General features: G+C 39.7%; 1 protein-coding gene across 6 annotated transcripts in view; it reads right to left on the reverse strand.

The window, feature by feature from the left end:
- LOC137438361 (DENN domain-containing protein 1A-like) overlaps positions 1–13,218 on the reverse strand; it is a 386,103-nt gene that overhangs the window by 83,790 nt on the left and 289,095 nt on the right. For all 6 annotated transcript variants that reach the window (XR_013621219.1, XR_013621220.1, XR_013621218.1 and 3 more), the window contains 4 exons: positions 11,021–11,121; positions 10,062–10,107; positions 6,172–6,273; positions 1,892–2,017 (listed from right to left, as the gene is read on the reverse strand). Coding sequence is in view for 3 of the 6 variants with exons in the window: in XM_078767519.1 (XP_078623645.1) it covers positions 1,892–2,017; positions 6,172–6,273; positions 10,062–10,107; positions 11,021–11,121 (375 nt within the window). In the remaining 3 variants the exon portion in view is untranslated. The remainder of the gene's footprint in view (positions 1–1,891; positions 2,018–6,171; positions 6,274–10,061; positions 10,108–11,020; positions 11,122–13,218) is intronic.

Raw genomic sequence — 13,218 nt, forward strand, 5'->3', positions numbered from 1 at the left:
TGATGTCAAGGTATATCAAGGGATTGTTTTTAAAAGAAAAGAGAAGGGGTAGGAGTGAACATAAAGTAGTGTACACAAGGGCGGAAAAACAAAAGGGACATAGACATTACAATGCACAATAAAATCTTGAATCTTTATGGTCTATCAGAAAAAAATTGTTCTGAAACTATGATCGATGGGCACATTTCTTACCTTCCATTTGATGCATTTTAAGGAACTATCCACATATTGGTACACACACATTAGCTAACTAACAAAATAAAAAGGATTCTGCAAAGGAATTTAAGAAGAACCAAGGAAAATGTAACATACCATGAACGAATCAGTGGATCAAAAAACAAAATGAAAGAATCAACTTCGGATGATAGTCAATGACAAAATAAAAAGAAGATTATGAATTTCCAAGGACACCACCTTCCCTTCCACTGTCCTCAATTATTTGGAACCCTTAAGTAAAATGATCAAGAAAATTGATAATGGGAGTTCCGTTACAAGGAAGGTCAATGGCCTCCAAAGCCAGTCGCCGACTGGGCATCCTCCGTCGTGCGAAGTCCTTCCTTGGCACACCTGAGCTCCTCACCACATACAAGGCTTTCATCCGCAGCTCAATGGAGTACTGCTCTCCCCTCTGGGCTGGTGCTCCTGCCTCACACCTAGCTCGTCTTCACGCTGTTGAAACCAAAGCGTTCAGAATCATTGGAATCTCCCGCGATGAAGCTAACTCCGAGGGCCTTTCACTTAATCACCGCAGGCAGGTTGGTGGTCTTTCCGTCTTCTACCGACTCCTCTCCGGTCTTGCTCCCCCAGCTCTCTCTGGGCTCTGTCCCCCAAATATTCCTGCAGGTCGCACAAGATCTGCCTGCAACCCTCTTATGGCTAAACTGCCAAAATCAAGACTCTCTGCTCACCTTCACTCCTTCATTCCTCTTTTCTCCCACCTCTGGAACAAACTCCCTCACTCTCTTCAATCCCACTCCTCCCTCCAGGTCTTTAAAACGGCTGTTCACCACCATCTCTTATCTTCCCCAATCCAAAACCTTGATCTTTTCTACCCCCGCTAATTTCACCCCAAATCCACTTTTTTGAGGTGACTTTTGACTTCTTTCCTGGAAGTCCTTGGTGTCCTTGCGTTTTATACCTATCCTGCCTCCCCCCAGGCCCTCTCCCTCCAAAAACATCTCCCGATGTCCCTGCTCTCAGATGGTGTGTTTGTGTGCTTCCTCCCCTTCTCTCCCCATCTTGTCGACCGCTCCCCTTTTTATATACTTTGTTTGCTTGTTTGTTTGATTTGTTTGTTTGATAAATGTTAGCTCTTTCACGAGCCTCGACTCTGTATACAAAAAAAAAAAAAAAAAATGCAGGAGGAGGTCATTTGGCCTATTAATCATGCACAATGGTCACCAACCTGTGGCTGTTTGTCTATGCTGTACCCTTTTAAATATTGAGCAGCAAGCAAGGAAGCAGTACAGACCATTTTAAAAGTCTTTCTCATGATTCGGCCAGGGTTCGGACCACCGATCCCTTAGACTTAGAGCAGTCACTCTAATCATTACGCCACCAAGTAAAAATTGATATAACTGAAGCTCCAACAAATAAAATGCAAATAAAAAGCCACTGACAAACAGGGATGAGCACACACGCACATGTACACACACATATACACACACACACACACACACACACACACATATATATATATATATATATATATATATATATATATATATATATATATGTATATATATATATATATATATATATATGTATATATACATATACACACACACACACACACACACACACACACACACACACACACACACACACACACACACACACACACACACACACACACACACACACACACGTGCTGGTATTGTGCACTACTTACAGGAACAAAACGCAGTGCTTCACGATAACCTCCAAAGAGCGATGCTTGTGTGCGAAGGAAAGCACGTGCCACTCCATCTCCCGTCTCCGTTGACTGCCTCTTCAAGCGGCTCTTTAGGGAGGAAACCTAAGTGTCGTATGGGGTTAAAGCAGGAACAGAGGAAACAAGAAAAATAAGAGTGATCAATTATATTCATTAAAACTTCAGTGCAAACAAATTAATTTGATGCAAATAAAAAAAAGTCAAATGCTGTATTTCATCATTTAGTTAACTTTGATTTAAATTGTCATAAAATGTGGTACTGGTCACAATTTGCAAAGCTTTAGATATGCTGTGAGAATGTAGTCCTCAAAGAGCAACTGCATAGCAGCTTTGACGCACGTTTGTAAAGGCACCACCACAGTGGTCCCTCTCTTAGGTGACGCCTCACTATATTACGACCACTCGTCTTGCGAGGTCATTTTTCCGGTCCAAGGACGTTTTTCCCATACAAATGGCCTTTCTGAGGGAACATCTGTCTGCCGCGACCAGCAACCAGATATGTGTGGAGAAAAGGGGCACTTTCTTTCGAAAATAACAGTAAACAAGTACACATACATTCAAAGTACACCGCCCCATGCCAAATAATTAAATATGCTGCAGCGCGGCATTGCCGGGGCGCCTCCGGCGCCCGGCAATACCGCAGTGCAGCTCATTGAGGCTGCATTGGGAAGGAGAGGTGTACACTAATTGATTGATTAATTGTATAATTAAAATCAATAAAAGATTATCACAAAATATTTTCATAATCAATTGGCTAATCGCATAACTAAACCACTAGTGCTTCATCCGAAGATGTATCTTTTAGAAATTTTATTAAATAAGTCATTTATAAAAAATTAAATAATTAATTGATTACTCAATAAATAATTAATCGATTAATCAATAAATAATTAATAGATGAAATGATTAATCAATAAATCAAAAATATCCTTGATAGCCACATCACTTGGTCACTCATGTCCAAATATTAGCTTCCCAGCTCAAAAGGTGCCTGAGATATTGGCCAAATGAGAAAGAAAATAAATAAATGATTAATAATGAAAATAAATAAATAATAATCATAAAAAATTAAATTATTAATCAATTTGGTCAGAGAACACATAAACTACCACTATTTCATCAGAATGTGTAACTTAAAAAAAAAAAATGTTTTTGTCATTAATCGAATAATTAAATAATTAATCGATTAATTGATTAATTAATAAATCAAAAATACCCTTTGCAGCCAAATCACCTGGTCATTGGCATGTCCAAATGTCAGCTTCCTAACTCAAAAGGTGCCTGAGTTAATGGTCAGAAGAGAAAGGAAATTTGATTAATTAAATAAGTACTTAATTAATCGCTAATAATTAAATAACTCCTCAATTTATTGATTAATCAAAAAAAAAAAATACTGTTTTTGACAAAGGACTTGCTCACTCTTGTGCCGAAATTTCAGCTTCCTAGCTCAAAGGATGGCTGAGATATCGTCCGGACAACCAAGAAAGAAAACAAGAAAACAAGAAACCAGAGTGAAAACTGAGTACTCTCTTTCAGCGTGCGTCACTGCCGAGCCCCCTTTGGTGCCCGGCAATGACGATTTGCAATGCCTGGAGATGGCATAGGAAAGGAGCGGTGTACAATGAAGCCCCACACTACAATGCTATAGACTGTAGAGGATCGCAATGTGTTTTGAAGTCTTCTACAGTGATCATACTAAAATAGGCAATTTGGTGTTTGTCTGTCTGACAGCGATACATTTGGTCGTTACTTATCCAATCTCAACCAAACTTGACAGTTAGACCAAGGGTCACACGATGGAGGTTGTAGGGACTTCATTTGCCCCCCTTCACAAGGGGCTTTTCTGCCTTGGGCGAAATCCGTGTTAGGGTGCATATATCCATGTTAAAATAGCTAATCGTGGCATTTTTCCAAGGCCGCTTCTAATAAAGTAACAACAATCATGATAATATCATAATATTAATGTTATTACAAAACAATATTAATGCTAATAATATCCCCTCTCCCCTTCATGAAATTCTGTGTTAACATGAATAAATATAGCTTACCGTAGCGTATCATGGGGCAAGCCTACCGGGAATAAAAAAATATTATAAGCCACAAACACATACGATTACCTTTTTAAATAGTCACTCATGCTATTTAACACAAAAGTGAAAGAAATCTGGAGGATTCCTGACTTCCTTGAGGCATTATATGCTTATCGTGTCCACCACAGACTAATGCAGCAGAGCCTAGATCTACTGTAATCTATATACCCTGGAGAGGATAATAGCATGACCCTTCCTGCCACTCCCATAGGGTGTACTAGTTACTCTACATTCAGAGGTTGCATTTACTGTTTTATGTTGTGTTGCTTTTTATATAAATAAGTTAAGCCAAAAAAAATCTGAAAACATCACATTTATTGCTTCCTGGTTAAAAAACAAAACAAGCACAGATACATTCAAGTACACCGTTCCCATGCCAAACAAATAAATGCATCCTCCAGCGTGCGACATTGCCGGGGAGCCTTCGGCGCCCGGCGATGCTGCCGTGCATCAGATAGAGATGGTATTGGGAGGGAGAGGTGGGCAATAATTGATTGATTCATTGCATAATTAAAATCAACAAGTCAGGAGACGACGATGGTTCACGCGTGAGCGGAATTCAATGACAAAGGACAGACTATAACCGAAACAGGCCCAGACAGGCCAGGCCAGGAAATGTCAAAACGAAGGTTACTGACCTTGAAATGAGATAGAAAATAATGTATAATCAGTTATGAGGTTAGTTAGCTACACAATACCGAAAATTCGGTTCGATTCCGACAACTTTGAAACTTTGACCTTTGTGACCTTCAAAGGTCAAAGATTCTGAAATTTGTTGGAAAACTTGTATTTCATGATGTATGTGATAATATAAGATCATGTATGACATTTCACCCGAACAGGAAGCGAACAATGTAATAAAACGATCAAAAATCGACTTTTCTAAATTTCGTGACCTTGTGACCTTGACCTTGGGGCGAAAATGAAAAATCGAGCTCCGTGGGGCTAGACACATGACATTGGCCTAACCAAATACCGAAACCCCTGTCAGATTCCACCAACTCCCTCGGAGAAGATGTAGCTTGAACTCGATTACCCCCGAAAAAGACATTTTTGGGGCGTGGCCCCAAATTTGGGCGCAATACGCCCACTCTAGGCAGGACACAACCAGATCATGATATCAACCTCCCACCCAAGTTTCATCAAGATCGGATGATATCATCGGGTAGTTATGCTGCAGACAGACAGACAGACAGACACACAGACAGACACACACCCATGACGAATATAGTGGTCACTCTGTTTGATAACTGGTGAACCAATAAATAATAATTGTAAAATAATTTCTTAATCAATTGGCTAATAGAATACCTCAACCACGAGTGTTTCATCCGAAGCTTTAACTTTTTGAAGATTAATTAAATAAGTTATTAATCCAAAATAAATAATGAATTGATTAATTGACGAATCAATAAATAATTAATCGATCAATTGATTCGTCAATAAATCAAAAATATCCTTTATAGCCACATCACTTTGTCACTATCGTGTCGAATATCAGCTTCCTCACTCAAAAGGTGCCTGAGATATTGCCCAGATGAGAAAGAAAATAAATAAGTGATTAATACCAAAAATAAATAAATTATAATTGTAAAATAATTAAATGATTAATCAACTGGCTAACAGAATACCTAAACCACCACCGTTTCATCCGAATCTGTAACTTTAAATTTTTTAAGAAATCAAGTCATTAATCGAATAATTAAATAATCAATCGATTAATTGATTAATCAATACATCAAACATACCCTTTATAGCCAAATCGCTTGGTCATTGTTGTGTCCAAATTTCAGCTTCCTAGCTCAAAAAGTTCCTGAGATATTGTCAGGATGAGAAAGAAAATAAATAAGTACTTAATTAATCAATTAATTGATTAATCAAAAAACAAAAAATGATGTTTTTGCCAAAGAACGTGCTCACGATTGTGCCGAAATTTCAGCTTCCTCGTTTAAAGGATGGCTGAGATATCGCTTGGACAAACAAACAAACAAACAACCCGGTGATGACGTCATGCAGCGTCTGGAAATGGCATAGGAAAGGAGCGCTGTACAAAAAAGATTTTCCCCCAAATGTAACAAGAACTGAACATTGTCACCTTCCACTGAACTTGCCATTCATGTTAACAATGCTGTTAATTGTCACACCTACCACATCATGGGGCAGAGCAGCGAGATCATCAAAGGGACTATGCAACACATTGGTGTCCACGTTCAGTGTAACAACCTCTTCCAATGGCATCTCCCGAACACGCTGGGGATAAACATGGAGATTAGGTTACCAATGATGACACACAGTGATGTTTTGGTTTGACACAAATGGATGCGGTTTTCAAAATAGTGTGTAAAATGATTAAAGGTGGGAACTCATGTGGAAATCCCGTTCTGAAACTGAAGGACAAAAACTTAAAAACTTTCTAAAACTAGAACAGCACTCGGTAGAGAGCACATCTTCGCCAGGATGAACAGGTTACTTTTTGGATCCCATTGATAGGCCAGATTTGGATCCGGACTGGAACCAAAATCTAGTCGGCTTGTTCTCGTCACTTGCCCAACTTATCCACCAAGTTTTGTCATAAGTCGTCCACAACTTTTTGAAATATTACGTTATATGTCGTTTTTGGCCCTATCACTCAATGGTGAAGAATCATTCAAACTTTTTTTTTTAAAGCTCTCGTATCCGGATTCAAATCTTCACCAAAATTGAATGAATTCTTCCTGGCCACACACCCAACCTGTCCACCAAGTTTCGTCCGAATCTGTCCACAACGTTTTTGAGATATCGTGCTCACAAACAGACAGACAGACAAACAGACAGACTGGGGTGAAAACCTAACTTCCATCCACCTTTGGTGGTGGAGGTAACGGTGCTAATAATTGCCAAAGATTATTATTTATTTTTTGATCTACCCTAATGCTCAAATTTCCTGCCCAAACAGGATCTATCAGCATTTATTGGGAGCCTCTTTTTCATTTCTACTTCCCTTTCCTTTATTATATTGTATGTATATGACTGCCATTTGTTCTTGTCAAATAGAATTGTCAATAAAATAAAATGTATGGTTTTCTGCAGAAATGACTCAAAGCAGCAAATATTCAGCGACGATTACTAGTTTCAGTCGGAAACATTTCCTGCCCATTCAGTATCGGTGGGTAATTAGTAGGACCGCTGTCGGATCTGGTTATCTAGTTCCGTAAGGTGGTGGCCGACCTATTGTGACATTCATGATCACATATGTCCAAACATCCCTATCCTGCACTGCTTGTCGAAGATCTGGCTGAGACAACTTTGTTGCAGCGTTTACCCCATCCATCAGGCACATACAAGGTCTGCCTCTTCCTCTTCTTTGCTCAACCATTCCCAGCATGGTTGACTTCTCCAGATTTTCTTCAAGCACTGATTTGTTTGTTCTTCTTGCAGTCCATGGAATGTTTAACAGTCACCTCCAACACCAGATTTCAAAACCGTCAATCTTCTTCCTTTCTTCCTTTTTCACTGTTCACAACTCACATCCGTACATTGGAACTGGAAATACCCGAGCAATCACCAGCCTCCTCTTGGTTTGTATTATCACATCTTTGTCTTTCCAGATCTTTGTCAATCCTGGCATTGCTGTTCTCCTCAATGCCAACTGTCCATTTGTTTCTCCTCTACATTTCCCACTCTCTTCAATATTAGAACCAGGAAGATGAAACTTTCCACTATTTCCACCTGATCATCTTCCAATCTGAACATGTCGATCTTCTCAGTTGACAATATTTTAGTATTTTTTAGGTTTAAACAAAGACCAGATTTTTCACTTTCCCTCTTCACTGTCTGCAGTAGTTTGATCAAGTCCTCTTTACTTTCTGCCAACAGCGTGGTATCGTCAGTTTACCTTAGATTGTTGAAACATTTTACGCCAATGCTGACTCCAGTCTCTATGTCATTCCAATTTGATTTTCTCATTATGTACACACAATACAGATTTTACAAGTAAGGGGAGACAATGAACTCCTGTCTAATCCCTTTTCCAATTCTAAACCATTATCTCTCTCTTCATACTCTGTTCTTACTGTAGCTTCTTGTTTCATGTACAGAATTCTTATCAGACATATCAGGTGCTTCGACATCCTCAGCATAATCCACATCAATTCATGATCAACACAATCAAGGTTTTAGTAAAAATCCATAAAACAGAGATACACCTTCCTTTCATATTCCTTTGCTTTTTCCATGATCCATCTCAGATTTGCGATTTGATCTCCAATACCTCTTCTTCTTCTGAAACCTGCTTACTCAATGGGAATTTCTCCCTTAATGAAGTCTTCCATTCTGTGTTGAATTATCTTTAATAATATCTTGCTCGCATGTGAAAACAAGGCAATACATTCAGGCATTTGGTTATTTGAACATTCTCTTGGATCCCCTTTATTTGGCAATGGTATAGACAGACTGACTAGTAATGGATTCTGAACTCGATGGTAATGCATTGATCCGTTAAATCATTTTACGATTCATATAAACATCCGTTAAATCATATCACATGGAAATCATCAAAATCTAAACAGTATTTGTAGAATTTCAATAAAAGCCAAATCACTGTTCATATCGGCAAATATTATTCCATCGTGTTTGGAAAAACTGGAAAATTGGAAATTGGAAAAATTGGGGAAAAAATTGGAAAAACAACTTAGCCTATTTTACTCCAGGGTGTCCCAGGCTTACCCACCCAAAATTTTGTTGCGATCGGTTCAGCCGTTTTTGCCGTACCTGGGAACAGACAGACAGACAGACAGACAGACATTTGGTGAATTATAGTAAGATATCAGGGGGTTCGTGGCAATTTCTCTGCCAATCAAATACTTCTTGAAACTGAATTCTCCGGATCTGCTTGCTCTTTGTGAAACTCTTCTCCATGCTGAGGTGTTATCTGAATATTTTGCAGTGTCTGGCTATATTCTCCATCGGCTTGGATTTCCACCTTCACATGGTTTGTGTTTTTATGCAAAGGCCCCTCTCTTCCACTTGGCCGGGAGGTCTCTCCTGAGGATATGACACAAGAGTTTATGTGTTTTCACCTTGCACTTTTGCATTCCACTGGCTACCTATATTTTTTGTAACTTCCGGCATGTTAGCCTTCTACCCATTATAAGGAAAGTGTTTGAATCCCTGATCAAACGCCAATTTTTCTGGCACTGACAAGATACTGTCAGACCACAGAAATACCTCGATCAAGTCACCGAAAAGTTACAACTACTCATCGAGATCATTATCTTGTCACCACTTCGCTTTTTAACATAGGAATCACAATTCAACCTAATTTTCCAGCCAGAATGACCTGAAAAGAGTAACCAACCATCAAATTTTGACCCAGACAATGTAGCAGAGGCTTCATTTATTGGTAGGAGGTTCAGAGGACCACTGCTCTGTGCCCCTCTTACACACACCATCAACACCAGCACATGCAATGGACAAAAAACATCACAACTGGAGTGCAAACCATTGGCACCATGTTATTTTTTGAACGAGTTCAGATTATGCCTAGATCTGAATGACAGACGATGAGGTAGGCCGCAATTTTCAAATTGCGCCACCATGATAGTACTAGGTTGGCATTCAAATTGATATCGTCATCATTCCGAAGGGTAAGAACTAATGTTGTCATCATTTGAAGGTTGCTTATGACTAGTCGTGTCAGATACAGTGGAAGAGATCATTGTGCCTGTAGTTATCCCTCTGACCCAACAGCAGGACCCCATTTTGATTTTGACTGGAAGTGGCCACATTCTCATAATTCCAGGCATACACAAAATTCTTATACTTTGTACTACTACCTTGCAACTGTGAACATTTATTCTGCTCTTTAGTGAACACAACTTCACATTTCTTTTGTACTTTATTTACTTAATCATGACATGCGAATAAAATTGAAGAAAGCATGACCATTATTTCAAGAATTAGGATGCAAAATGCTTTTAATCAAATGACGAGAAACCGATTGTCCGACAAAGCAAAAGTGCTGTTTCTCTGATTGGGGAAGAATGGAGGACAAGCCTTACTTCCATGAGGCTTGAATGGATCCCAATCAGATACGGCATGGGTGCCCTGGCAAGAGGAAACAATCAAACATGGGAGAGGGGAGGAAACAACCAGGTTCTACAGAGCCAGGTCTGTAGCAGCGAGGCAAGATGGTTCATAAACAGGTTTTAAAAAACAATCTGTAATACAGTACTGAATAACCAAATTGGCATAACTAGATACCTTACATTTACAATCCAGGCAAAAGTAAGATGTGAAAGCTGAAAGGCTGAAGTGAAGGATAAATGACTGACTGTACTGACCAGATGAGCGCACAAATGTACCCTTTGCCCATGAATTGGGTTGTGATTTGATTCTCCAAAGGGTTTCATCACAAGGTTTTACTGTTGCACGAGCTTGCATGGGTGCATTGCTTTACATAACAAATATCAAGCTCCAAGTCCCTGATGGAGCAGCTATCTGACAAAAGATAAAATGTTCTGCAAGTGGTATTGAAATAACTGACTCACATTTTCTTATCTAAGAGACTCTGGGTTATACATTGATTGTGTTTACACATTTTTTTTTAGTGTGGAATGAAGTTTTGTCCAGTGTATGATAAAAAGTTAGACAAAATGGAATTTTCTCCATCAATCACTCTACTAATCGGAATGTCTCCAATAAAGTTTAGATGTGGCAGCTTCTACAACTTGCAAAACCCATAGAGAAAGCAAGCGAGGTTCGTGGATCTTCAGCAATGCCATGTTAACATCTGCTATGTTCATCCACTTCAATCCAACATATGAGTACCGCACTGTTCAGGCTTGCTGTATGTATGTGTAGGCTTGTTCAGGTTATGAACCTTCAGTTGTTTAAATAAAATTTCGACAAAACCTTCTGTCATTATTTGGTTCTATCAGCTGATTCTTTCTCTCCTGCATGATGGATGTAGATATTCATCCCGTTTGTTGAATAAATGTGGTGTATTTTCAGATCTTACCCGCAATAGTCAATCAAGTGAGGCGGCAGTACAGGGATATAAATATGCTGCCAGTGCATTGGGTACAACAGGATTGCAGCGGCATGAACGCATGCCGTTAGCTGTGGGGCCGGGTGGGAGCAAGAACGGCAATGGGTAGAGAGATCAGCACAATAATTTAAATACGAATCGGGCATGGTTGCATTTCAACTGTTACTGCCATGACTACTTGCGAGTCGGGCTATTGCAGAAGCCTTTGAAACCCGACGCACCCAAACAATCTGGTCGACTCCGTGCAGGTTAAAAATGGTTTCGCTCCGGCTAATGACCTCGGCAGGGAAACTGTGTCAGTGCTCAAGCAAATGGACATACTGCCGTTTCATTATAATACAAGCAGCGCATGGCAACAGTGCTGAGCAACCATACTCGGAATCAGAATGACAACTGGAAAATGCCAGGCAATGTGTGACTGGACAAAAGCAGTCACTGCACAAGTACTGCCAAATCATCTGACAAAAGCAGTATTGCTCTATTAATTGGAATTATTTTTCCCAATTCATTGCTCATTCCATGATTTGGACTCTTTTTCCCCAATACACATTTTGTACAAGAGAAAGCACAATAGGTCATATCGCAAATAATAAAAACATCCCATAACTCATGGAAATTCTTTCAAATTCAAATGAAAACTAAAGATAATGCAAAATAATACATTACACAATATTTAGGGGGGGAGGAAGGATAGAGAGCCAAAGACACATTGAGCCCAGGATCAAGTTTGTAAGCAGTCATGTTGGCGTGGGCATTGCCACGGCACTTCACCAACAATAAAAGCAGCTGACAGGGAAGATTTCAGGAGAAGCAATTTGCAACGCTCCGTTTCCTTTTGTTTCTCCCAAGAGTCACGGGCGAGTTATGCGCCAGCATGAGGGTGGCTTAGCAGTTAAGGTCCACAGCCCGTCATCCATCCAAGCTCCCCTCGGTTCTATTCCAAGCCGAAGTAAAGTCACTCTAGCGTTGTGAAACTATCTCATGAAAGGTAGTCGGAAACACTCACGATTTCAATTTGAGGTATGAACTCAAAACCAACCAGAACGGCACTCGATAGAGTGCATACCTCCACCAGATCTAGATCCGGACATGAACCAACATCGAATCCACTTGTTCTTGTCATCTACCCAACTTATCTATCTCCCAATGGCCCTATTTCTCAATGGTGAAGAATCACTTAAAAATTAAAACATTCTCGTATCCGGATCCAGATCTTCATCAAAATCGAATCAATTTTTAATCGTCACACGCCCAATGCGTCCACCAAGTTTTATCATAATCCATCCACAACCTTTTGAGATATCGTGTTTTCTATCGTTTTTAGCCCTATCATTCAATCGGAATGGATCACTTTTAAAATTATAGTGTCCAGATCCAGATCTTCACCAATGTCGAATCAATTCGTCCTTGTGAAAACCCAATGTGCTCACAAAATTCCATCTGGGTCCGTCCATAACTATTTGAGACATCCTGCTCACAGACAGACAGGCAGACAGACCTAATGAAGACCAAGCCATGAAAATTGAGAAATATGGCCTAGCATGCCTGCAATTGTTATAATGGAAGAATATACCGATCCAACCTGAATGGCCTTTACCAACTGCTTCAGTAACTATATGTAATAAAATGTCTACCCAGTCAGAATGACATGAGAAATAAAGATTTTCAAGGCCAAACCTCCAACACTTGCAAAAAAAAACCAGTGGCAACTTCCAACGATACAAAAGCACAATTTATGAATACAAACAAAATATATGAATCGCATTCACCTGTTTAGCGATCTGACCCGATGGCTCAGGATGCTTATTCCATCGGTTCAAAGTCCTTGATCACATAAAAGACCAAATACAACATTGGAGCCATCAGGAGGAAGCCGACTTCAAAAAAAAAGTATTTGCCCATTCTCTACCAGTCCACCCACCTCCAATTTCCTTACAATTAATGTTGAAGTACACCAATGTCTATAAGTCCCATTACCTACCTGCATGTGATTTATGTGTAAGTTCATCCATGAGTTTCAGATCAAAATAAAAGAGAGAAGTAAAAACAGATAAGTGCTGTAGGTCGAACTGAGTGGCGAGGGATCCTTTTGAAAAAAGACATGGTGAAAGATCTCGAGGGAGTCGAGGATCGTGCGAGGGAGTCGATGATCATGTGGGGAGTCAAGG

Source organism: Myxine glutinosa, chromosome 13, assembly GCF_964187855.1.
Source record: "Myxine glutinosa chromosome 13, kmMyxGlut1.1, whole genome shotgun sequence".
In the NCBI taxonomy this organism is placed as follows: Eukaryota; Metazoa; Chordata; class Myxini; order Myxiniformes; family Myxinidae; genus Myxine; species Myxine glutinosa.